Source organism: Eleutherodactylus coqui, chromosome 1 (genome assembly GCF_035609145.1).
Source record: "Eleutherodactylus coqui strain aEleCoq1 chromosome 1, aEleCoq1.hap1, whole genome shotgun sequence".
NCBI lineage: Eukaryota > Metazoa > Chordata > Amphibia > Anura > Eleutherodactylidae > Eleutherodactylus > Eleutherodactylus coqui.
This window is the reverse complement of record NC_089837.1, coordinates 163,608,073-163,635,568: the sequence shown is the minus strand read 5'-3', so window position 1 is coordinate 163,635,568 and position 27,496 is coordinate 163,608,073. Positions and strand designations below refer to the sequence as shown.

The following is a 27,496-nucleotide window of genomic DNA, read 5'->3' as shown; positions in this document are numbered from 1 at the left end:
AGATGTAACTGCATGCCGAGTTTTATAGCAAAACGACAACTCTTTCTGGAGCTGGATTTTTTTACAAAGACTATTTCAGCATTGCACGTTGCTGACGCCTGCAGCTCAGTAATAAGGAGGCTGTTGCCAGCAGCCATTGTTTCCCTTACTCCGTCGCCCTCCTTACAAGCCCACAGCGCCGTGTTGACCTCCTGAAAAACAAAAGGCGGCGCAGTTGCCCCCAGCAACCAATCAGCTTTCTGCTTTCACTTTAGCTCTTTCGTAAAGGGCGTCTGCTCTCTCCTCAGTGAAGGCTGGCGGCTCAATGGCGCCACCTGGCGGTCACCACCTATTTACGTCAGTCGTTAGGTGTCAGTGAGCGGCAGTCAGTGGTATACAAGGTGTCAGTTATGTATGGCCGCGCACCCCGCCGATGTAACTAGTATGCGGGTAGCAGCCGGCCGGGCGCCTCCCGCAGGTATCGCTGACTACCGGGTGGGCTGACCCGGGGAAGCCTCGCCTCCCGGCTCTGTCATTTCCTGTCCCGGGCCGGCCGGTGTTTACTGCGGCTCCTCCCGGATTAGGCCTCTCGGGGCCCTGATGGATTTTACATAGCCCCGGCGGCCGTCGCACACACTTCCTGCAGCCGCTGCGGCGATGTCGTCGGCCGCCCCGTGCCCTGCGCTTTGCTGCTGCCGCCGCCCTCTGCACTCAGCGCCCGGCCAGGAGTCTCGGCAGCGCCTCGCCCCGGGCCCCCCTGACCCCGCGTCCGCCTCCAGCTTCCAGCTCTACCGCCTGCAGCACTTCCACCTGGGGCTGGAGCTGCGGCCGGACAGCAGGGCCCTGTCCGGTTGTCTGGTGCTTGAGCTCAGCGCCCTGGTGCCCGGCGGGCCGGCTCTGGTCTTAGACTCTCACCCGGTGGTCCGAGTTAGCTCTGTGCGCTGCCGGAGGAGAGGACGACATGGCAGCGACCCCGGGGACAGAGCTTACCGCTGTGCCAACCAGAGCGGCCCCCATGATGCCCCAGCTGATGTGTGCCAGGGGGTGCCAGCTAGTAAATGTAACCTGGCACAGCCTGATTCGCCCGGCAGCACTCGGACCACTGAACAGCTATGGTGTGGAGCCCCCGACTATTCTCCTCTGGTGACCCCGGAGCCCCTGGACTTATCCGTGTCTCGGAACGACAACCATCACTCTTCCCCAAGTCCCTTACCAGGTGCTGACCCGTCGTGTTCCCCGCCTGCCTCCTCTGGCCCGGGCCATCCCGTTGTAAATGGCCACCAACCTCCTGCCCCCCTGAACCCATTGGCCACCCCGTATTCTCCCGCAGCGGACCTGTCCTTCCACTCCTCCTCCTCGTGCTACACCCTGTCGTCGTCCGATTCCCTGGCGTCTCCCACCCCCGAGAGCGGTGCTGCCCCCACAGTTACACCTCCGCACTTCCCATCTACGGACATTCCCGTTCTGGAGGATTTGAATAGCACTTTTACCCCCCCTTGTGGGATCCATCACACCAGCGACTCTGGGCCCTCGCAATGTACCTGCTGCTTCCCGTTGGACTTTAGGGTCGATGACTTTACGGATTACGGCTCTGCGCTAATCATCACTGTGCCTGAAACCTTACGAACCAATGAGACGTTCCAGGTGATCGTACACTACGTCACGGGAGAGGGGCCTGCGGTGAGTCTCCGATGCAGAAGCCCAAACTGTGGGGGAACTCTGTACTAAATATAGATTTAAAGGGGTATTCGGAACACTTAGTATTACTGACCAACCTCGGGATGGGGCTTCGTTAGTTGATCGATGGGGGTTTGCTACTTGGGATCCTGACCGATCAGCTGATCCCCGCTGCTAGTGCTGCTGAGCCAGAAGGGTTATAGAAAGGCTTTGTTACCATTAAACAATGATGGGAAAGCCTTTTATTACAGCTCTGACCATGATGCCGAGGTATGACTGGGCTGCAGGCCAGAGGGTCAGCTGATCAGGGACCCCGAGCGTCAGGCCACCGCTGATCAGCTATTGTTGACCATCCTGGGAGCAGGTCAACAATGGTAAATGCCTAGAAAGCCCCTTTAAAAGGAGTCAGCTGATATAAAACTGCTGACGTCGCTATGTATGTGCCGAAGAGCAGGACTAAAGTATACCTTGTGTGACGGACGTTGGCAGCGGCACTCAGAAATTGAACCGTTATTCTGCGGCACACGCTGCCACAAGTGCCCTGGAGGTGGGGCTTCTTTCTAAAAACCTTGTATTGCGCTATTCCTTGGTTATTCCTCCCATAAATCCGTTCATAATTGGGTGTTGTCAGTAGGACACGTGTCCTCACATACTGAGGGACCTTTACAGAATGCTTCTGGAAGCTGCAGCTAAATTGACCCAGCAGATTAAATGATAGGTGTGTCTTGTAGAAATATTCCGCACGCAGTCGCAGTCCTATTGGTGCTGTCCGTGTAGGGATTCACCTCTTTAACAGGAGGATTCGGATCACCCAGTTAATGTCTTAGTAAGTTTCTGGAAGTAATAACAAGAACGGCGCTCTGCAGATTGTGACGGGAAGATGCTCCAGGATTGTTGTTTTGATGGATAATTTTAGTGTTTCCTTAGGCCTCATGTCCACTGGCTAAATGGAATTGCGGAATCCGCAGTGGATTTTGCCCATAGGGAATCATTGGCCATCCGCGGTCCATTAAATTGATTTTTGCACCCACGAATGGCATTTTAAAAGAATTGCGTTTTTCACGCGTGGGAGAAAAAAACGCGGCATGCTCCATTCTGCCGCAGATCGGGAACATTGCTATCACATTGATAGCAATGTGTGCAGATATCTGCATGCAAAAAAATACAATTTAAAGCAAATCCGCAGCAGATTCTGTGCGGATTGTATTTTTCAAGTGGACATGAGGCCTTAAAGGGGGTTTCCAGCTCGCGTTAATTTCAATGAGACTTCAACCGGCAGTTACAAGCGCCGGCCACTACAGAGAGGTTGGCGCGAAGGGTTCTGCTCCAACCTCTGTTATTGTGACACTGATAGCTTGTGCCCGCTCAGCTGATCGTTCGGGGTCCCGAGCAACGGACCCCAGCCAATCAACTATTGATGACCTATCCTGATAACGGGTCATCAATACTATATCCCTGGAAAACCCCTTTAAATTGCCATGACAGGAGAGCCTACATGACAGCCCTCGGGCGTCAGAGATTGCTGAGAGCTGTAAATCGAGCTGCCCTGTAAGTCTTGGTTACATCACCGTCGTACAGGAGGGTGACGGCTCTAAACAGGCAATCTGTCGAGCCGGTCTGATCACCACTTGGGAAATGATTCCTCTGTAGGGCAGATTGGTTCACGCCTTATGTTATATTTTTTTACCTTCCGCTCGGTCAGTGGGTGAAAAAAACCGTAATAAAGTGTATCCGTATATACTTTGTGAAGCTGAATACTAGTACAATCTGCTGCTGTGCCTTGTGGAGGACTTGGGTCTTATCCACACAGCCGTATGCGTAAAAAAGGCTATCCATATAGAATAGGGCTGTTCACACATGATACGCAGTGAAATAAAACATGCTGCCAATGTTTTCACGCACGTATCTACACGCAATGTATATACGCTAATGTGAACGGATCGATGAAAATCAATGTGCCTTCATGGACTCCATTCCCCACGTATCGTGTGCGTAATGTGTGGTGACATCACAGTCGTGTGAATGAGCCCTTAATGTTCACACCAGGCACATTACAGAAGTTACATGTAGGAAAATCTCCCGCAGTGCGTTGGCCAGACGAACGGTTGTTGTTCCAAGTTGTGGCCCGGAAACAATGGATAGAACTTTGATCACATTTTAATACTAATTGATATGTAACAATTATATTATTATTTATGAGATGGGAATACGGATCCTAATGGCCACCGGTGCCTGCGGGTACAGAAATGGTCAAACTGGCTGTTGCGCACTGTTTACGTAACTCCCATGGCAGTAGAATGGAGTTGCAGAGATGGTGTATCCCGGTGAGATGGGGAAACTGCATCATCCACTGGGCTGCACAGTCATTTCTGTGGGAGTTATGGAAACTGTGTAGAACTTTCAGGGTTTGGGGGACCCTCATACTGGAGATAGGCGGGGCCTGCACCTGCCATACCGACATTTATAGCATGTCCTGTGGATATCCCATAAATATGGGAACACCCCATTAATGGCAGCAGGGGTCCTGACATTACATAGACACATAGTCTAATAAAGCAGTAATATATGTAATAACGTTGTAGGCTAATTTTGGTTATTGATGTTTTGAAAACCAACTACAACAAGCTTGTAATACTGTGCGCCATTTTCTCTCATCACCAGGTATGGTGGCTGGATCCTGAACTCTCCTATGGAAGCTCGGAGTTGTTCGTGTTCACCCAAGGACACTCTGTTTGTAACCGTTCCTTCTTCCCCTGCTTTGATACACCAGCTGTAAAGTGTACTTACTCCGCCTCCGTCAAGGTAAGTTGTAGCACCGGTGTCATAGTGCTGATAAATGGGAGTTTTCTGCCGTCCCTCCCATAACATCCAGTCGGTACAAATATTGTTTGAGTGTATGTGTGTTACTTCTACCTCTATCGGGGTCTGACCTCGAGGCTGCAGGCTGAGTATATGTATACAGGTTGGAGTTCTGCTCCTGAGTATCCTTAATGATGGGCTGCACGTTATTCTTTATAATACACTCCTCAGCTTCTGCAAAACCATTTTTTTGTCCACCATTTATTGAATGGCATGAAAGCAGATCGGTCATTGGACTATGCTGCCATCTGGAAGAACGGGACGGGTTTGCAGTCCTGTTAACCGAAACACAAAATTGCGCTGCTCATGGGAGCGGTCAAAGAGTACACTGGACACAGTGCGATTGTGCCGTATATGTCCAGTTCCCAGAACCACATCTGCTTCTATCATATTCCTTGATGGGGGTGTTGTGTGTAGACGGCCCAAGGCGGTTAATCTCCATTGTCTACATCCACCTTCTACAGGTTATACTAGTACCACTGTTTCTGGTGGCCCAATGCGCCAGTTACTAATGAAATATAGTGAAAGGGATTGGAGTTGTTTAAAATATTTCCGTGCAAGATGTACAAACTTCAGCTGGTGGATGAGGTGACATCGTGGCTTGTGGCTGTGTCATGTAAGCTGCATTAGCTGCATGACGGCGCTGAACCCTCGGTGGTGACATGTCTGCACAACAGCGACGGTTTGTTTCAGCACTGGACAGCGGTTCACAATTAGATGAAGGCTGGACTGGTGTTGGCGTTATTTAGCACTTGGGATGGCATGAGATCACGTTCAGGAGATATGAAGATAGCGGTGAAGGACTATGCTTCAATGTTGTTGGTCAATATGCACTGCCAGCTATGTGTGTGTACATTTGTGAGGTGTCATTTTGGCCCAATGTTCACGGGTGGATTTGATTTGCGGAATACGTGCGGGACACCCACAAATCAAGCCGCCCATAGGAAAGCATTGGAGTCCATAAATGAAATAAAGCATGCGGATTTGACTTGCGAACCTTTTGGTCCAGGAAAAAAAAATCGCAGCTTGCTCCATTTCAGTGTGGATCCCACACGGACAGCTTCCATTGAAGTCAATGGAACCGATCCAATTCATGGCCCGTCCACAATTGAATTGCAGATGGACCGCAGATTTCTAGGGAATGCAAGAGATTAGAAAAAAAAATACGTACTGCGCATGTCCGACGGTGAGCCGTGCAGAGAATCCACAGTTCAGAAAACCCGGAAGTACAGAGTTCCGTGCAGTCCCAGCCGCCTGCCTGCACAGGCATGCAGGGTCCTCTGCTGTGGGCAAGGTCAGATTCCGCTGCAGTTTCCCACACACGGAATTCAAACCGGCCGTGAACATGATGCCTACGGGCTCCCACACACCTGCGATTGCGTTTTTTGTTAACGCGATTGTCAATGGGACTTTCTATTGTAAAAAAAACGCAACGCACGCAACTGTGTTTTTGGTGCATTGCGTTGCGTTTTTAACATTAGAAAGTCCCATTGACAATCGCGTTAACAAAAAACGCAATCGCAAGTATGTGGGAGCCCTTATTGGAATCTCCACACAGGTGACCAGCTGTCTCACAACCAGCTACAAACTGCCAGACAGAGTACTGCTGTATCTATAGCAACTGAGGCCGTGGGGGGTTGTGGGGAATGTAGTCTGCCCATAATCCCTCATTCAGTGCACAGGGATGAAGGACCTGTGATAACGTCACTGTTATATGACCAGGGGTGGAGCCCAGAGCTCTGGTGACTGATCACATGACAGTGACATCATCGCATGTAACTGCCGGTGTTTCTGGTGGCGCAGTGCTCAACACAACTGTTACATGCATGTCACACACACACCTACAGCTCTGCTACATACATTTTTCATCCCATACAACAGGGATCACAACCAGCACATCAGAGTCCTGCACACACTGACCACCAACTGGTCATGTGACCCCCGGACTCCTCCCACACAGGTGACTGATGACATAACAGTGACATCATCATAAGTCCTGTAAGCACACGGCTGCTGTCCGCCTCTGCAGGTTTTTAATAAAGTGAAGGACAAAAACAACCCCAGTGATGTCTTATTAGGTCTCTTAGACAAGTAACAATATCAACATTACATGCGCATTTTTCTCAGGGAAACCTTGTTTCTAGGTCTTAAAGCTAAAGATGGATGGACAGGAGACCGCCAGTTGTGGAACATAGTAAACACTCATCATGAGAGGACTGTATACAAATATAGGGGCTGCCCTTAGAAATTCTGGACACGTGGTATAATTCCCTGCTTACGGTGCTCACCCAATGCTCACATCAATCATCACTAGAGCGAATAGCGATTCTTAGTTTGCCCAATAAAGTATGTGAGCCGATAAAGGTCAACATGCTAGGGATGCCTTTGTTGTTCTAAACGAAGGGTATGACTGATGGCAACTTCTGTTGTAGTTACTAGTATATGTATCGGTTACCTTGAGGGAAAATTTGGACTATTTTACTTTGTATTAAGCTATTTGCCTTTTAATACATTACTGGTTTAACTTTACAAATATGTCAACTCTACTTGCAAGGGCTCTTAGGGTGCATTTACACTGAAAGATGATCGCTCAAAAATCGGTAGTTTGAGTGACAGTTTTGAGCGATCAGCTTTGCATAACTCTTAAGTAGCTAATTAGCTACTTAAAGAGTTAAATGCAGGCGGAGCAGGCTACCTCTGAGAACTCCGAGAAAAGCAGCTCTTTTGTGTATGTAAACAGCTGCTTTGTTCTCGCAGTTATCAGCAGTGTCCCACTGAGCTGATATACCTGCATGTAGCCTTGGTATACTATGTGGCCGCTTATTTGTAAATCTATTCTAGGCACCTGCTGGAATTCGGGTCCTCATGAGCTGCACTCACAGTTACTATGTAGAAGAGATGGGCATCTTTCACTTCTATATGGAACATCCTGTTCCTGTTTATTTAGTGGCCCTGACTGCGGGTCATCTCCTTCCAGCGGACGTCGGTCCCAGGTAAGAGGCATTCTCTGAGTTATGGCCCACTTGTAGCAGTTGTATCTGATTTGAGATATTGAAGGGATTTTCTTGAGCAGCCTTTCTCAAATGTGAGACATACCACAGATGTTCCAGTAATCACACAACAGTGGTTAATAAATACTAAAAGGTTTCCAACAGAGAAATTCGTTTCCTATGTCTGACCAAGTATTGGGTTTCTTTGGGATTTTTCGTCCTTATTACTGACAAACTCTTTGATACCAGAAGAATAATGTTTTTGTAACCGTGGAAACCATTTACTATATGGAAATAATTCCCATTGTTTTATCTATCTTTTATGTCCAACTAAACTATTCTAACATTTTATTCATCTTCTTAGCTTTTCTTTTACTGTTATCCACAGAAGTCGAGTGTGGGCTGAACCTTGTGTGCTGCCTCTGGCTGTGGGGAAACTGTCCGGCCGGGTAGAACAATGGCTTCAAGCTGCAGAAAGTTTGTATGGCCCCTACATCTGGGGAAGGTGAGGCAACTGCACATAAATGGATGCAACCTGTGCAACTGATGCCTGAATTACATGGTGAAATCGTAATCATTACTCCAAAGCAATAATTAGTCCAAAATACAATAGTTGTTTTTGTTGTCTGTATCATTGAGAGATACAGCTGGAGAGTGTGGGTATAGCTGCTGCTTCTAGGAGGCAGAAACTGAGCAAAAGTGGTGTCCTACCAGCTTTACCTCTACTGCAGACACCAAGGTAATCTGCTCTTCAACTCTGCAAGGTTGCTACATGGGCCTCTCCACACTTTTGAGCAAAGTTTTACAAAGTTCAAAGATTTCCCCGATGCCACTCTTGGTCGGTGCATTTTGCAGAGGGCTATTTAATTGACCACATGATATCTTATCTAATCCCCTCACCCCCGAGGACTGCTCTAGAACGTCCCACAATCTTCAGCTGTGTACCCCAATGACATGGACAAGAAAGTGAGAGATTTTACGGTAAGTTTTGGGGGAAGGGAAACTCAAAGAATCTCTGCAGACATTTTTCTACACAACAATCATTGTAGAAAAAGGCTTTTATCTTTTCTTGCATCTTTACAAAAGGACTCTTGGAATTACCCATAAAGATAACTACCGCATGTTCCCAAAAATAAGACCTGCCCCAATATTAAGCCCTACCCTGATTTTTGGGGAGGGCTTGAAATATAAGCCCCAGCCTGAAAATAAGCCCTAGCAACGCTACATGAAAAAAAGAAGCAATACTCACCTAGCAGTCGCTGTTTAGCTTCCTCCCACTCACCTAGCAGGCTTCCGTGCAGTCCTCAATCCCGACGGAGCTTTTTTTTTTTCTGTACTGCTTGTATTTTTCTTTATTTTTTTTTTTTTAAGATATTTATTTTCTTTTAAAATTATTTTCTGTCTCCATCTTCTGCGCACAATAACCTTTTTATCTTTCTGTCGACATAGTTGTGTGAGGGCTCATTTTGTGCGGTACATCCTGTAGCTTCCGTTGTTACCACTTTTTTGAATACATACGACTTTTTGATTGCTTTTTGTTAAATATTTTTTTGAAGACTATGACCACAAAAAGCGCATTTCTGGTGGGGTTTTTTTTTTCAGATGACGTTCACCATGCAGAGTTAATAATGCATTACTTTCATAGATCAGACTTTTATGGACGCAGCAATCCCAAATATGTATTTTTGTTTTATTTAGATTCTTTTATTGTTAATATGGCAAAGTTTTTTTTTTTTGTTTTTTTTAAAATAATACTTAGCAAAACTTTATTCTTCTTATTTTTACATTTTCTTTTAGGCTTCCTAGAGGACCACAACTAGTGATGCTTTGATCGCTCCTGCAGTATGATGTAATGCCACAGCATCACATCATATTACAATCTGACAGGCAGTTCTATCTGGCCACCCCACAGGGATGGCTTGATAGGCATACTGCCAAGACTACCCAGGGGACTTTTAGAAGGCCCCCGGCTGCCATGACACTTGCACGGCTCCCTGCAATTTCATCACAGGGAAATTGGGCGGGACCCCCGAACGTCGTTCAGGGGATTTAAATGCCAGTGTCGGAACTGCTGCCATCAGATTGACCCCATTCCGTCCAATCACTGTAATGCACTAATGGTGATTTGGGCTAAACCAAGTCTAAAAAAAACTATTTTGGAAAACCAATTTAAATATTGTATTGGGGTAATAGATATTTTATGGAGGTAGTCATTCAAACCGTGAACCTTCACATTGACCGTGACAACATTTGTTTAGGCTTCTTATGATTTTTCTATTTCTTTTTGTGATTGATTTCTGCATTAATTTGTATGACTGGTGATGTTGCAGTGTGAGATGCTTTCTGCTAAGTACTCTTGCTTAATGCATTTTTCGGAACTAACATACTGTTGACCTATCCCCATTAACCCTTTCCAATCCATTTATTTTTTCTCACCCATTCTCCCCAGCTCCAAATAAATTGGAGCTGGGGAGAATGGGTGAGAAAAAATACATTTCCCTGCACCCTCCTGAACTGACCGAGTTCAGGAGGGTGCAGGTGCTCACTGCACCGTGGGGGGCTGCTTACCTGTCCGGCGTCTTCCACATTCTCCTTCTGCCTCCCGGCTCGGCGATCATGTGACCGCTGGGGTCAGGTGGCATCCAGCGGTCACATGATCGCCGAGCCCGGAGACAGAAGGGAGAATGTGGAAGACACCGGACAGGTAAGCAGGTTTCCCCACGGTGCAGGCTCCCGGCTCGGCGTTCATGTGACCGCTGGGGGTCAGGTAACACCGGCGGTCACATGATCGCCGGCCGGAATCTCTATGCATTGCATAGTGCTAATTGAGCGCTATGTAATGTGTAAAGGAGAAGGCAGGAAGGGTTAAAAAAAACCCTTTCTGCCTTGTCCTCGGGGGTCCTCGATGAGGACCAGTGCAGGAATGCATCTGCACCCGATGTGTCTGACGATCAGGTGCAGATCCACTCCTGCACTGCAGTGTCGGGCCTGCCCCGACATCGGAGCTGTGGAGGGAAATTATGATGTCGGGGCAGGCCCGACATTGGACTGGAAAGGGTTAATATCAAATCAATGGAATTCCACCACTTGAGGATCACTGCCTATGACATGTTTGTCACACGGCTGAAGAGCGGCTCAGTCACACTCAAATGAATGTGATTTTGAGCTGATATACCAACACAGCCGCTATGAAAAGTGTGGAGCTGTGCCTGGTATTCAGTGATGAGGCCACAGCATTCACGAGCGCCAAAGCCACTTCAGACAGATGATTGGCAGGAGTCCTGAGCGGTGGCTCAGTTTTACCGTGTCATTTCTTCTACTTTGGAGTTTAAGGGCTGCTTCCACCACGTGTTGTCCTACAATAGGGTGGTCTCTTACGAAGAAGTTGTTTCCATCTTATCTTATTTTATTTTATTGGGGTGAGCACCTTTGTAGATGGCAGAAGACTTAGAAGGCCATGCGTCCTCATCTGTGAAATTTATGCAAATGAGAAGACTGAACAATGCCTCTACAGCATCACCTATTAAAAGGCACCCTTCCTGCAAGTCAATGTGCGACCTTTTAACAGGCCTTATAACATGACTGGGAATATGAGCCAGAGTCTTCTCTAGAAGGAAAAGTTAACTATGTACAGGCAGACTGTTTAGGGTTTTTGCCCCTCATCATTGTATAGTAGTTTGCTGGGTGAGAGGCCTATGATTTGGGAATAACCTTGTAACCTTACCCCTCCTTACCCACATCATAGGCCTTTCAGGCAGCCAACAACCTACTATACACTGATGAGGGGCACTAACCCTGAAACATCTGTTTGTACATGTTCTTTTCCTTCTGAGGAAGTCTCTGGCTTGCGTTCCCAGTCATGTTACAAGGCCTGTTTAAAGGTCAGAAATTGACTTGCAGGAGTGGTACCTTCTAACAGATGATGACGAAGAGGCATTGTTCCATCTTCTCATTTGCGTATTGTTTTTATGACCCATAAAACTTGGATGTGGGATTTGATTTGTGCAAAGATATTGTGCTCCTTGTATTCTATAATAATATTATGGTATCCGTTGCAGATATGAACAAATCTGCAAAAACCTCTGAACTATACTTAATGTGCGAAGTCTCCGAGTCGTCTATTTCTGTACGGCTATTGCTAGATCGCTTTGCATATAATTTTTTTCAGTATATGACAATCTTCTTCTTTTTCTTTTCTCCATGGCTTTCCTTGTAGAGCTATTGTTCAGTCTTTATCCTCAATGCACCCCCTTTAAGCCTTTCAACAATCGTCCTTCCCTTCCTTCATTCCAGGTACGATATAGTCTTCCTGCCCCCTTCTTTCCCCATAGTTGCCATGGAAAATCCTTGCCTGACATTCGTCATCTGCTCAATCTTGGACAGTGAGGATTTCCTTCTAATTGACGTTATTCATGAAATTGCACATGGCTGGTTTGGGAATGCAGTAACAAATGCCAGCTGGGAGGAAATGTGGCTGAGTGAAGGTTTGGCAACCTATGCCCAGCGCCGCATTACCACTCTGGTATATGGTGAGTAAACTTTCCAATGTTTATAGTACTTTTTATATGTGCCTTTTGTGCAGTTATAATTTTCCTGTGCACTTATACCACCTTTCTTTTAATATTATTGGTATATTTAATATCTTCTGTATTGCCTATACTTTGGTTCTTTACTTTCAAAATGTATGCAAACACAACGTTCCATTTTATATTGGTCAGGTGCCACCTTCACATGCTTAGAGACCACTTTTCGTCTGGAAGCGTTGAATAGACAGATTCGAATATTGGGTCAGGATACACCATTCAGTCGACTGCAGGCTAAACTGGATACAGGTAAGAGTCAGTGTGAATACTTCATCAGCACTACACAACATTTTGAACTTTTAGGATTTTCTGTTGTGTTCTTTCCTCAGTCTGGAAGCCACAATGCAGTGCAGGATCCAACCTATGTGCGATACCATTAGTACTTTAACTTATGACGGGTTTCATCATGGTGTCCTTTGTTTTGAGGAAGAGTAGCACTAGATGCAGGGATGTTCTGTCTATCAAATCTCATGGCATTTGTGATGGCTGCTCCAAACGTAGCCTTCAACGTACATCTGAACACACATTGGATGTCTACCTTCCCTAGCAATACATAATCACATTTGGCTGAGCTGGACCTGCATGTTAAGTGGTCGGAGGTTATATAGTATTTAGAGAAGGTTCTGGCCGACAAATGTTTTCGGACTAAATGACGCAGCCTACCATCGGAGGTATCACAATGTATAGGCGTACAGAGAGATACTTTGTCAATTCAGTTTAAAAATCATTTTTCTTCCAGTCACTGACTGAATTAATGTCCTCTCAGGAGGACGGTGTTGTCCTCTGACAGATCATCATCAGCTAACTGCAGTATCTGTGACCTTGCAGCATATAACCTGGCTATTGATTCACAGATATATCATGATCATAGTCCATAGGTGTAAAAACAGACTTAAAGGCTATGGAAGCCTTTGTGCATGAAAACTCAATACACACATCTTGTGAAGTCCCTGGAGAAAAAATGATGCGCTTATCAGTTTTTTGCTTTCGTTTGCAGGCTTCTTCCTCCAGACACATCAGGCTTTTTTTTATATCCTCTTACTATTTATAACTTGAAATGAATGTAATAAACAATGATGGGCTGCTTTCCATAGACTGCACTTCCCTGTGTGGAAGATTCACATGAACCTATAAAGGATAATGTACTGATTTAAAAAAAAAAAAAAAAAGTTTTCCTGTCTCTGCAGAAATCCCCCAAGTGGTCATTTCTCACAAATCCCCTGCTGTGTAATGCACCCCCACCCCCCTCAGATCTGTCAGTCCTCCCATATGCAGTGCTTTGCAAAACAGTGCAAGCATAGAAACCAGAGATTTTTTAATAAAAACCCAATTACAAAAAACAATCTTCATTTCCAAAAACACATTGATTAAATTTTAAAAAAAGGCCAAAGGTGTTTCTGTAACGTGGGAGCTGTAGAAATGGTGGAGCTTGGTACGCTCCGATTTTTTTTTCATAATTCCTGTTAACAGCCCACTTAGCTTTTTTCGTAGCTCCTGGCTACAGCATATATCTGAATCAGGGCTGATCGGGCCCAGTTTTGGAGATGGGTGCCAACACAGAACCACATCTCCCCTCAGTGCACATTATTCTCCACAGACAAGGAACAAACACATTCCAGCTCCACAGACAAGGAACAAACTTTAACTAGAGTCGGTCAGTAAAATCCATAGGTCAGGACCTTTTGACCAACTTGGTTCAGATGCAATGTGTGTCCCTAATTGTTGTGTAAACACACCATTCATACCTCGTGTACATCCAATGTATGTTGGATGTGGCCAAGCGGCTATGGTAGTTTCCTGTCAGTAATTTTATTGGAAGTTGTTAAAATGGATAAATGTAGCTAAAATTGCTGCTTTTTGTATCGAATTTGGGTGTTGCATCAAATAGTCCTATTTACAGCTCTATGTGAAGTTGTTGGAGGTACACATAAAGGCCATTTGTTTCTCCACAGGTGTAAACCCCAGTAACCTCATGAATTTGTTCACATATGAGAAGGGCTTCTGCTTTGTGCACTATCTGTCCCAGTTGTGTGGGGACCAAGACAACTTTGATGCCTTCCTCAGGGTAAAATGATTTAACTTGTTGTATTTCTTTACTTATTCCTGCCGTGACGCACTTCAGGCAGCCAAGGACTGTAGAGTAGCCCTGCTACATCACAAACTAATGGAAGTTGATGCAGTCACCTTGCAGCTTACAAGTTGCCACAACCCTGATCTGACGATCTCTGGAAATCCATACTTTCATTAGTTTGCAATGTCACAGGGCTATCTGCGATCTTTGGCCGTGAGTCCTGTGTCGTGGCTAAAATTGCCATGTCTCCTTACCCCAATTCTCATCTTCTTCACACATACAGGATTATATTGAGAAATTTAAGTTCCACAGTGTTGTAGCTCATGATCTGCTGGAGTCTTATCTCAGCTTCTTCCCTCATTTGAAGGGCGAGAGCACAGCATGCAGTGAAGGTGAGTCACGAAATATGATAGCATGAATTACTTAAATTATAAGTGCCAAATCCTTATGGTCTGTTTTTGCCAGCAGGCCTGGAGTTTGAGCGCTGGCTGAATGCCCCAGGTGCTCCTTTGACCCAACCAGATCTTTCTCAGGGATCCATATTCACTTCACCCGTGGAAGCTTTGAGTGAACTATGGATGGCTGAACCTTTGGATATTGAAGCTGCCTGCAATTTTGCCAATATCACGGACTGGCAAACCTTCCAGACCGTGCTCTTTTTGGACAAGCTGTTGGATCAATCCCCATTGCGGCCAGGTGACTACATATCCTAGTTGCATTTAAATAGCTGTGGCTGTGGAATGAAATTTAATGTTTGGTTTTTTTTTTATTCTACTGCAAGCTTAGTTTAGATTATTCACAAATCACTAGCCATTCAAACGTAGGTATTTGGCTTGCACTAGGGTATGCCTGGTACCATTACTCATAAATCTCTCCATGCTTTATTTGTAGCAGTGGAGTTAATTATTAGTACTAACTAGTAAAAAGCTTTGGCAGAGTTTTAAAAACAAACAGCTAAGTATTTTAAAACTCCAAAGATACTGACTGCTACAAGTTGTGGAATATCAAGGCAGTGGAATGTGGATCTGCTGTGCCACAAAACGTATTCAGCTTACAGCTAGATCTGGGAGCTGCACCTGGGTTTCCCTAGTCTTCACCCTTTAACCCCCACCAATCTGGATCTGGTTTTCACTGCAGGAAGTCCCATACAGTTATCCCAGAAGTAGTCTGTTTTGAGGCAGCTGACATAAAGTGATCAGGGTGACTATACGAAGGTACAGGAGAAAGCAGACTGAGACAAAGTCTTAAAACAGAGCCGAGCTATGGACAAGTGGATTTCTTGCATAACTCTGAAAAAAGGCTGGCGGTCAGGGCAGGCAGAAGGCAAAATAAGTGTAGGCAATAAACAAGCAGAGGTCAGGAGTGGAGGAGCCATTTGAACATTGAGACTTTTAAACACTAGGGATACGAATTGCTCAGGCACCTGATAGTGGAAGGATCAGCCCTAAATAGACCAAAGCCTATAGGAATTGGTTGGGAACTGGAAAGCTGGGTGCATGTGCTAGTCCTTTAAGAGGCTGGCCAAGCACGGTTTCCCTTTTAGGGAGGCACTGACAGCAGACCTGAGGCTGAGGGGGTTGGGATGTCTGCATGGAATGACCATAGAAGGGGAGTGGCCATAGCCGCTATTGCTAAACGGAGGAGGTGAGGGATGTCAAGGGCTGTGGCCCTGGAACATAATGTGAAAAATGGGGATTTTATCCTCTTGCATCACTAATTCTATATAAATATGCTCTACTTTTTAAGAACCTTGTTTTAAGTGTTTCCACATTTGAAAAACATTTTTATTTATAAACTTGCATACAAAATTGCACAGTTTTGTAAATATATTGTTACATATCTTGCACTACTCCTGCAATATAGCTTGTGTTACACAAAGTTGTATTCATAACTCTAATTGCATCATAGCTGAAATCTCTTCCTCCAGCTCTTTAAACAGGAGTTTGACCTCCCATTGCATTATAGGAATTAAGCTCTGACAGTGAGACTGTCTATTGACAGTGTTTGCTGTTTCAACTGCCAACCAGCAGAATTATGAATACAGCTCTGCACTATGACCTAGTTTGGAGGTCTTCGACATGCGATCTTTGGCCGCACAACATGTCTTACACCTAAAGTTGCCTGTAGCCCGAGCCTAAACGTGGAAAAATAAGAGATTGTAAAATTACAAACATTTGCTGAATAACTATTTCAGTATAAAATGTGACCCTAGTATTTATAACCTTTGAATAGAGAATGTTTTGTGTTTAAGGATTTGCCGTATTATTTGCTTTATTAGACGCACTGGATGATAAGACGCACCTAGGTTTTAATGGAGGAAAATGTGAAAAAATGTTTTAACTTATCCAGATCAGGCAGTGAGGGAGGTATTACAGGGGGAATAAAGAGCAGTTGTCCTGCCTTGGAATGATGTGTATACCACTAGGTCAACCTGTCGTTCAGTATCCAGGGACAGCAGAGTGTAAATGTAATGATGACCTTAGTACTTGTCACCCAGTTTTCCCAGGAGCCCTGAACGCCATGTTTCGCTAGTTATAGCGATGTATGTGGTATAAATGTTAGCATATTTCTGCAGTTGGCATTCAGAAAGCCATCCGACCCACGGCCCTTCCACGATTAATGTTGCAGAATAGTAGCGACCCGCGTCATCGCCTAGTGACTGTGCGAAAATGTGTACTGCACATGTCCGATGGCGAGCCATCTGGACCATGCACAGTACAGATAAAGAAGACAGGTAAGCGGGGTCACCAGCCAGGCACACTGTCAGATTCTGGTGTGGGATCCGGAATCCGACCCATGCAGTCGGCCTTAGGCTCACTTTAAATTATCCCTCTGAGTTTGACAAACATTAATGAATGCAAAATAGTAGCATCCATTGTATTTTTGTGATATTTGAAGAAATTTAGTGTCTCCAGTTATAGAAACGGATATATGGTTAAGATGAGTACCTCAACCATTTAGTACAAAACTGCTAATGTGCTCAATAGAGCATAGTGGCTTTGGCTTGCATCTGCTTTTCCATCTTTACATAGGGGAGCTATAGACTACTGAAAGACTTGAACTTTAGTCAGCGGATTGTCTTCAGTTCTCAAAGTAAGAGGCTGTCCCTGAGGTGATGAATTTGCAATCCTCTTTAGCGACTTTCTGCTCTCCCATCGATGAAAAGTTCAGACCTGTCTCTAACGTATCAGAACTTTTCCTCTTACAGGGCCGAAGATTGCTACCTATGACCATTTAAGGAAAGGAAATGTAGTTTAAAAAACTTCTGATATGTCACATTGGTAAAGCCTTTGATACGAATTACTGATTTTCATAAAGTCCTTTTTGGCTCTGATCTTGCTTTCCTATTACTTTAAAATTGACACAAGATTCCAACCAAATGTCCATTGATTTGGCTTGGCTTTCTGTTCACAACTGAAATACCCCTTTAATGTAAAGTGAATCTTCAAAAAGTCTAGATATGTATGGTGTTTTCTCCATGTTTACAGACAGCTGGTTATAGGCATAATTCAAGCGGCAATTAACTTCTCATCATGCCCTCCATTTCCGCTTTTTTTTTTTACATGCTTCACTATTTTCCAATATGGCCGCCACATCCCTGCTGACATGCAGCATGAAATTACATTTATTATAATTCCCTGTTCTGTACTTCCTTCTTGTGCACGTCCTCGCTAAGGTCTCCTATTGGTCATAAATCCTGTCCCAAGAGCTGAAGAGCAAGTCCGACCTATAACGCTGTAACGCCTACAGGTCATATCTAGGGCAACTTGGGAATAAACACTTCTGAGGTGCCGGAAAAAGGTAGTGGCCCTTGGATCTACAGACGCACAATCCAAAGCAGAAACACATTCCAAACTTTTGATTCATTTCACAGCAACTTTACCTTACCGGAATACCCCATTTAAGCATCTTTTATTAATTAAACTACAGGAAAACTGACCTTATAATGCCCATAGCAACCAATCACAGTGCAGCTTTTATTTTGCTAGACCAGTTTCACAAATGTAAGCTCAGCCCTGATTGATTTGCTTCAGGCAACAAGGACATTATTTCTCTTAAGATTTGATAATTCTGCCTTAATGTTTTGAGTAATGGAATTGAGTACTGCCAAGACCTTTCTCTGTTCTTTAGAGCTTTTTTAAGTTTGGAAATCTATAGCTAACAGTTCGTTAACCCAAATTTCTGAATCTGTTTATGCCAATTTTTGACAAACTGACCTGTAAAAAGTTGCTGAAAACTTTCACTTTGTCAAAAGTTGAAAGGTGAATGGGTTTTACCACAACATACTTATTAAGCCTAAAGCTAGCACATGATGCAAACTTTTGGTGCAAATCTGTGTCTTCTAGCAGCGGGCATAGATTTCCTTTTCTGACCTTGGGACAGTCCAAAGTGTGCGCCAGATTTATTAAGAGGCCTATTAAAGGGGTTGTCTCGCGCCAAAACGGGGTTTTGTTTTTTTTTCAATAGGCCCGCCCGTTCGGCGCGAGACAAACCCAAGGGATGGGTTAAAAAAAATATATATATTACTTATCCGAATCCCCGGTCTGCGACGACTTCTTTCTTCCTTCTCCAAGATGGCCGCCGGGATCTTCACCCACGATGCACCGCGGGTCTTCTCCCATGGTGCACCGTGGGCTCTGTGCGGTCCATTGCCGATTCCAGCCTCCTGATTGGCTGGAATCGGCACACGTGACGGGGCGGAGCTACGAGGAGCAGCTCTCCGGCAAGAGCGGCCCCATTCACCAGGCAGAAGACCGGACTGCGCAAGCGCGTCTAAAAACGCCAGAAGACAGCGAATTTAGACGGATCCATGGTGACGGGGACGCTAGCAACGGAGCAGGTAAGTGAATAACTTCTGTATGACTCATAATTAATGCACGATGTATATTACAAAGTGCATTAATATGGCCATACAGAAGTGTATGACCCCACTTGCTGCCGCGAGACAACCCCTTTAATAAATGTAGCACAATTCACTCCAATGATGACTGGCATATGAAATACCATTCTTCATAAATGTGTCCTTTTTTTAGACTTCATATATTTGACCTTTACACATGTATCTGGCTCAGAATATCCTTTCTAGTGGATTTCCTCTTTTAAAATGATTTGCATGCAAACCTTCCACTGCCATCTTTTCTTAAATGATAGTTTTGCTTAAATGTTTGAAAGTCTTTTTGTTGAATTCTTTTTCTCCAGAGGTTATGCTGCAGCTGTCACTTTGCTATTCTGCGGCTCTAGCTACTATGAACACAGAAATACGTATCCGTTGGCTTCAAATTGTGGTGAGGAACAACTTCCAGCCAGACTTGCCCCGAGTGCGCCACTTCCTACTATGCCAAGTTAGTGTCATCATTTAATTCTTATATGTATTTTTTTTTGTACTCGTTGCCTTAACCCTTTTAGGACCAAAGTCTTTAGATGCTTATAGAAAAATGTTACTTGTTTTTTTTTTTCGCAACACAAGTGGGGCTAAAACCTAATTAGGACCTTAAAGGGGTTCTGTCACTAAAAAAGAAAAATTCTATACTGATCTATTCCTCCCCTATCAGTCTACTTACCAGATCTTCACCTCCCTTATCTTCTCCTGTCCCCTGCAGTCCAGGGGCATCACTTTAGCTTCACCTGCCTGATTCTGCTCCTTCCTGTGAGGTTACCCAGTCTGCCAATGTGTGTTACATCACAGCTCACAGGCCAGCAGGGGACTGCCTATCTTCTTCAGAGATTGCTCATGCGAGCTGTCTCTGAAATAGATTGCAATTCCTTACTAGGCAGTGAAGCTACAGCACAGGGATGTGACCTTCACTGACCCAGCAGGAAGAAGTTTGTGATAAGCAGCCCTCATAACAAGCTGGGCCCAGCCTGCAGTGAGCTGATCTGGGGCAGTGGAGAAGCTCAACCAGGAGAAGATGTGATAAGGAGACAGACAGGGAAGGAATAGGTAAGTTTAGATATATATATTTTTTTTTATGACAAAACCCCTTTAACTACTTTTGGATTTTATATGGGGAAATATTGTAATTTGGCTCAACCGTGGTGTGGACCCATGTATTGCCACATATGGCAGCAATTTTTGTCTGCGCATGACAGCGTATCTCACACACACTGTCATGCACAGGTTTCCGGATTTCATTTTTTAAATTAATTTCCTGCTCTGTCGCTTAGCGATGTTGTATATAAATGACGCACATATGCAATGTAATTGTGTATGTACTGTGTTTTGTATGCAGGCATAGAGAACAATGGCGCTCTATCGCATGGAATACGGGGTAAAATAGAACATGCTGTGTTCTTTTCTTACTTGCATATTATATGCAGTGAAAAAAACACTAGTGTAACAGTAAAGTGTATATGTATCAATGCATTTGGATTGGCGTGATGTACCGCGTATTATACGTACATACATCGTGCCTGTAATATGCTCATGTAAGCCTGGCCTCATGTTGTGTCCTATCACATAAGTGTGTGTATTTTGGCTATGGTAATTTTTGGACACGACTGTGTGACCTGTTAAGTATACATTGTTCTTATCTTTAAATCTTTTTTTCATCCGTTTAGACATCTAGAATGTACACCATCCCTCTTTATGAAGACCTCAGTGCTGGACCACTGAAATCTTGTGCCCTAGAGATCTACTATCAGACACATGGACGTTTGCATCCGAATCTCCGTAAAACTATCCAACAGATCTTGGCTCAGGGAGGTTCTGTGGTGCAGCCAGACACTGCCTTACCTGTCCTGTCTACTGAGCTCTGTACACAAGGCGGCTCCTCTCTCAGGGATGTGAATGTGTCGGCCTGATGGAGCGGCTTCTCATTCATTCAGGCTGTGCCTTGCCCAGACCCAACAGGGGAGGAGGAAGTGTTAATATTCTTTGCACTGTGACGGTTGAAGCAATATGCTGTACCGCCCAAGAATGCTCAGGTGGGGAAACCACTCAGTCGAATGACTGAATATTCTATATTAAGCCTCAGAGGGCAAGGAGGTGCCAAGTGATAGATATAGATATCATTTATTTTATTTTTTGGGTTGAGCTTGTAGTAGATTGCTTGGAGTTAATTCACTAAACATCTATGCATTTTACATCAGAAACTTAGGGCTTCACAACAGACTTTGCTGGATGTAACCCAAGTGAAGGTGCCTCTCTGGAAACCTAGCAAGAGGGTTGTCCTGTACACAAGCTTCGTCTCTAGCCAATGGCCTAAATCCTTTTCTACCATGTAACCTACCTGACAGACTACAACAACAGGCTGCCGGTGACGGGTTTGTTTTTCTGAATGGTACCTTTGTGGGCCTTACATTAAGTAGAGCTTCTTTTCATATCTTACTTTTGAAGTTGATTGATCACAGCCTGAAGTGTGTTTTCATTTTATTCCCTTTATTTAATATATACAATATGCTTTCAGATCTCTAATGGCAACCATTTTGGATCGACTGTTGTCAGTCAAACACAGCGCAGATCTACACATTTTCTTACTATGGCCTGTTAGGTTGATGCAAAATACCAGCAAGTACAAATCGTTTTTTTTTTTGTTTTTTTTTAAACCTGGACCGACTTTGAGGTGACCTATTTTATCAGATTTTAATTTGGTTAAACACTCATGGTGCATAGTCACCATTTTAAACTTCTTTTAGTGTGAATTTGGAATAAAACTTAACCGACTTTTACTCCGCATGGCTATAGATGTAAGATTCAGTTCACGCAACAATTGTGCTGTGATGTCCTTGTATGCACAAGGAAAATAAGCAGCAACATATATATCGACATGCCAATATGTCTAATATCTTGAATTGCCAAACATCCTGTCTACACTATGCTAAAAAGTTGCTATACTTGTTTGGCATGTATAGCAGGATCCTAAACTGCATGGTATACCTCCCCACCACCAGTAGCAGTTATGGCAGATATATGGAACCTTATAGGCATATATGTGTCCAAACAAATGTGCTTGAATTTACCCTTGCCATGTACACCCCCTTTGGAAATCAAACCGTTAATAAATGGCTGCATTGACAGTACAAACCTTCTGGTGTAGGCTTCTACCAGTTATTTTCAAGTGCGTTTTCCAAACTGTCTCGTAATCGTACTAGTTTTAGGCCGGCTGTACACGGGTGGGTCAGTTTTCAGATGCACATCGTTACTTGCGAACCAGCTGCGGGTCGGGTGGCTTCCATTGACTTCAATGGAAGCCGTTCTTGCAAAGCCCGCACTAAAATGGAGCATACTACGATTGTTTGTTTTTTTTCCTCTCCGAGAGTGGAAAGTCGCAATTGATTTCCGCTCTTGTGCAGGAAAAAAAGCGCTTTTCCATAGCATGCTATGGGCGGTATTTACTCCGGAGGTGAACGCCCGCTCCAGATTTCCGCAATGCAAATCAGCCTGTGTGCAGCCGGCCTTAAGAGGATATAGATTTGGCAGGTTGCGTTTTTTGAAATTGTGTACATTGGGATTTTTTTTGGGGGGGGGGGGGCGGGGGGCACTATTTACCAAAATTTTCCTTTACCTATGTGTGACTTACACAACTTGCAAGAGGCCAGTCTTGATTAGGTCATGCTCACACAGTGTGCTCTGGTGTGTTTGTGTTTTGTTTTGTTTTTCTTTTAAATGAAGGTGGAACGGATCCCGTGTTTGGCAAATAAAGGTATTAAAAACTGTACCAATACTGCAACATGTGAACAAGAATTTACCGATTATGTAGACATCTGGGTAGAGGCAGTTTTGTGAGTGCTATTCATTTTCTACGCCTGATTATATTTGACTCCATACAGCCCAGATATACCAGCAAATCAATGACTTTTGCTTTACTGATCAACCATATCATGCTCTTTTATACTGCTGTAAGCAAATTTTCTGATGGTGAAAAATAAAAGAATAAAAAACTCCTTTTTAATTTTACTGATATTTCTAAATGTCTTTTAGAAAGATGGAAATTCAACAAGCTTAATACAAACTTTATGCATGTTTACAATGAGAAGGGTCTCATCAATGACTTCAAGTGGTGCTGTGGTTACAACAAATCACTTTTGGGAATAGATGAACTGATATAAGAAAATTTGAATATCTTTTCATTGATCACTTTTTAGCAGTTTTGCACACAGGGTAGTTTAGCAGCCATAGCTTTGTTAGGCTGTCCAAACCTTGTTGTATCTAGGGCTGTTGTCATATACAGTTTTCATAGTAATCTATTTTTCTAGTGTATTGGGGGTAGTGTTAAAAAAATGACATTTACGTATTTTTATTTCTTAAATTATTAACTTTACAAAGCCACACTTAAATAAAGTATTAAACTGGTTCCAATTCACGTTATGTTTTTTTTCCCCTAATGTATAATATGTAGTTTTAAACACTTTTCTCGCCTGTGTCATTGAGGGGGAGGTGGGGGGGGAAAGAGACGCAGCTGCAGATCGTGGGTATAGCCTAGGAGGCAGACACTGAGCAATGGTTTTAGCTTGTTCTACTAGCTATACCTTTCCTGCAGACATCAAGCTAATCCGTTTTAGATTGGTGTCCATAGGAGGGAGACCTCTTCCTTTGCTGTTCTTCAACTAGTTTTCCATTCTGGACTGGGAATACTAGGCTGCCACTAGATTCTCCCTGCTACCCCACTGAGGAGGGCTAACAGCGTGGAGTAAATCTGTTGTATGCCCTACCCTCAGAAGACAAGGAGGCACGGTCCACGGGCTAAGTGGACCGCGACCTTATCCCACTCTGGGACATGCTGTTAGCTTTCCAACAAAGATGACTTCCACTCTGGGGCTGTATTCAGATGAACGTATATCGGCTCGGTTTTCACGCCGAGCCGATATACAGTGTTCTTATCTGCAGGAGGGGTGCGGGGGGGGGGGGGGGGGTGGAAGAGCCAGGAGCAGGAACTGAGCTCCCGCCCCCTCTCTGCCTCCTCTCCGGCCCTCTGCACTATTTGCAACGAGAGGAGGTGGGGTGGGACTAAGTTCTGCGAATTAGCCCCGCCCCCACCTCTCCTAATTGCAAATAGTGCAGAGGGGCAGAGAGGGGGCGGGAGCTCAGAGCACTGCTCGTCGCTCTTCCAGCCTCCCCCTCCCACCTGCAGAGAGAGACGACTTATATCCAGCCTGAAGGTGAGATATCCAAGCCTTTGATTCAGACCCGGATCAGAAACAGTCATGCAAGCTATCCTCTCTAGTCAATAGCTTAATAGTCTACATAAAGGATATGCTTCAACTGAAAGAGCTAGACCCAGAAACGTCTGCAGGACCAACCTCTTTTAGACAGCCAAAGCGTTCTCCTTTCAGAAGAAATTTGAGTATGTCCTGGCTAGGGAATAAAATCTTCCTGAGAAGCATTTGCCTAAACTGAAGCGTCACAAAATTCCTGTTGTCAGGGATGGCTCTTCTCCATTTCAGGGGACTTGTTGCTATCCTCCAGCTTGATTACACTAGCCATTGAAGGGGCCGTACTGCTCGGACGCTCGAGAGAGTCTCCACGGTACCCTAGACACCATGTCCTGGTTTGAGTAGATTATCAACCACCCCCAGTCTTCCCTCTTTACATCTCAGCATCTGGAATTTCTATGTCTTTCCTTCGACACGGTACATTCCTGTCTTTCGCTTCCATTGCAGAAACTTCATCACCTTCAGGCGCGGCTGTGCTCCTTCCAGATACAGAATCCTATCCCCATTCGCCATTGCATTAGAGTCCTGGGTTTGATGGCCTCTTCAGTCGAGACGGATTAACTTTTACTAATTTCACATCCGACCTCTCCAGTGGACAATCCTCTCTCGATGGGATAAATCCGCATTCGATTGAAAAGTCCATCTAGACTAATTCACCAGGGCAGGACAGTAGTCCTGGAGAAAGGAGAAAAAGACTTGCGTACAAAAACAGCAAAGCATTAAAACTATTACCTTGGTATCGCGGGAATCTTGGTGATCTAGAGAATGTTATCACATTTTTTTACACTGAACACTGTAAAATTAAATCCAAAAAAAGAATGGCGGAATTTTTCTTTTCCCCAATCCTCCTATGTGTAACTAAATAGAACGCCATTAAAGATACAACTTGCCCCACAAAAAACAAGCCTTCATATGGCCCTGTCGCCGGAATAATTAAGAAGCTATTGCTCTAGGAATGTGACGATGAGAAAGATGGAAAAATTTCTTGGTCATTTGGGCATAAGGAGGCTTCTTCACTAAGGGGTTAAGGAAGGTGGTTCTGCAGCCATCCATTTTTTGGCAATTGCTTTTTGGGCTAGAAATAAAACAAATTTTGAGAAATATTTCAGTGCAACAACTCCTAGCGCAACCCAATACTGATCATTTGGTATTAATTGCAGAGAGGGCAACGTAGGATTGTTCCATAAGAGACGATCCAACATCGTGTCTGTAAAATGCTGAATGGTTTTGGTGGTGCGCCATATAGATAGAGCTACTTTATGCAATGGTAATATATTGAAATATTTAATGTTACCTGGGCATTCTAAAAAACTTAATATATTGTTGCCGGACATCATCCCTGCTAAATAATGGTCTGCAATGTGCAGTTCCTCATATAGGAACCAGAGTCATATATTCCTCAGTCAGACTTTCAACTTTATTACCTGGCAGACCAATAGCGCTATCACAGCCTGGTCTTTCGGTCTTTTCAAGGTGGAAAGTTTTAATGTACGGCGTGGTAAGCCCCAGATAGATGTGCTGAGGAGAGAACTCAAGGATTGAAAAAACTGTGTTGGGACATTTACTGTGATTGTTCCCAGTAAGAGAAACCAAGTAATCTTGTAGATATGATACCTTTTAATAGCTAACAAAAAGAGATGTGATTGCAAGCTTTCGGACCTTTCGGGATCTTTTCTCATGCATAACAGATCTGGATGGGGCATATCACTTAGTTTCTCTTACTGAATACCCCATCCAGATCTGTTTCATTATGCCTGAGGAAGGATCCTGAGAGGTCCAGAAGCTTGCAACAACATCATGTATTTTTGTTAGCCATTAAAAGGTATCATATCTACAAGATTACTTGGTATCTCTTGCTGAGAACAATCACACGTTGCTCTACTGGCTAACATGGTACCAAACCTTTCTATTTGGGACATTTACTGGCATATGTTGCAGACTGTAAAAACATTTAGGCTGTATGACCATTTTGACTAGGTTTATACAGTACATCCTGGTACTGAAAAGGGTAATTTTGTCCATAACTTAAAATTCATTTTATAAGTTCTTATAATGGGTTACTACTCTCAGCAATCATCCTTTCATGGTCACATACCATGGTTATTCCAAGGTATTTAAATTTGGAGACCACCCACAGGCCACAGCTAGAGAAAAAAAGGATTGCCGATTGGATTACGGGCTGTGTACATAATAGCATTTTTTTGCCAATTAATATACAACCCAGAAAATTGGGAAAAGGGAATTGGGAATTCGTGTTTTATAGCCTGGGGAAATGGTATCCCTGTATTTTAAAGGAAAAAGATCAGATCATTGTCATATAATCCAACTATACTTTCCCATCCTCCCCATCAAACATCTGTGATAGTAGGGATACAGCATAATCGAATAGCTAGGTTTCTATGGCTATAGAGAATACAGGGCCAACACTCGTCCACTGTGCAGAGCTGGGAGGGATAAGTGTTGGCTTGTCATGGCAGCCCTTCCTAGGCTCTGGTCCCAGAGGGACATCATGCAGCCAAGGCCAGAGCAGGATCACTTCGATAGGGAATGGCAATAAATGGGTGGTTGATGGGAGTAGTAGTACTTATCACTCATGACGCCACTGTTCCCACATACCGGTATTCTACGCGGTAGAGAAAAGAACACAGAGACTTGTGTATAGCAGTGTTCCCCAACTCCAGTCCTCAGGGACCGCCAACAGGTCATGTTTTCAGGATTTCTTCAGTGTTGCACAGGTGATGTAATTATTGTCGGTGCCTCAGACATTGCCACAGGGGTTCTTACTATAGGATATTCTGAAAACATGACCTGTTGGTGGTTCCTGAGGACTGAAGTTGGGGACCCCTGCTGTATAGTACATTGGGTCCCCAGGAATGGTTGAGGCCCAGTATAACTTTACTTAAAGATTTAACTGTACAAAACAGGTAGTCAAAGCAAGACCGATACAATTCACTTTCAATGCCAGCAGGCTAGAGCTCAGAGGTCATGAAGGATACACAGGATGAATACGGTCCTACAGTCCACGTTATCTGTACACTACCGCTCCTGGACTTGGAGCACCCCGGAGGAGGAAGGGTAGATGGTCACTCCACAGAGAATTATTAACAGGAAGACTTAAACAAATATCACCCCGCTTGGCAGGTGCGTGGGTGTGGCAGTAGCAAACCTCTTTGCGGTGATCCGGA

General features: G+C 44.4%; 1 protein-coding gene across 2 annotated transcripts; it reads left to right on the top strand.

Annotated features, from left to right (window-relative positions):
- The first annotated feature begins 346 nt into the window (after positions 1-346).
- RNPEPL1 (arginyl aminopeptidase like 1) lies at positions 347-22,183 on the top strand. Of its 2 annotated transcripts, none has more exons than XM_066603009.1 (11): positions 347-1,659; positions 4,318-4,458; positions 7,357-7,508; positions 7,894-8,010; positions 11,799-12,034; positions 12,224-12,337; positions 14,041-14,153; positions 14,443-14,551; positions 14,625-14,855; positions 19,359-19,501; positions 20,718-22,183. In XM_066603009.1, the coding sequence occupies exons 1-11, from the start codon at positions 637-639 to the stop codon at positions 20,958-20,960; spliced, it is 2,622 nt and encodes an 873-aa protein (XP_066459106.1). In that variant the 5' UTR covers positions 347-636; the 3' UTR covers positions 20,961-22,183. The 2 variants fall into 2 exon arrangements, with proteins under 2 accessions (XP_066459106.1, XP_066459115.1); XM_066603018.1 differs by having other exon boundaries at positions 348-1,659; positions 14,628-14,855.
- Positions 22,184-27,496: the final 5,313 nt, after the last annotated feature.

Excerpts from the sequence above, each read along its gene's own strand:
- RNPEPL1 (XM_066603009.1), top strand. The coding sequence starts at position 637 with ATGTCGTCGGCCGCCCCGTGCCCTGCGCTTTGCTGCTGCCGCCGCCCT. Across the intron at positions 4,459-7,356 it reads CTTACTCCGCCTCCGTCAAG|GCACCTGCTGGAATTCGGGT; the intron begins GTAAGTTGTAGC and ends AATCTATTCTAG. Across the intron at positions 12,338-14,040 it reads GCAGGCTAAACTGGATACAG|GTGTAAACCCCAGTAACCTC; the intron begins GTAAGAGTCAGT and ends GTTTCTCCACAG.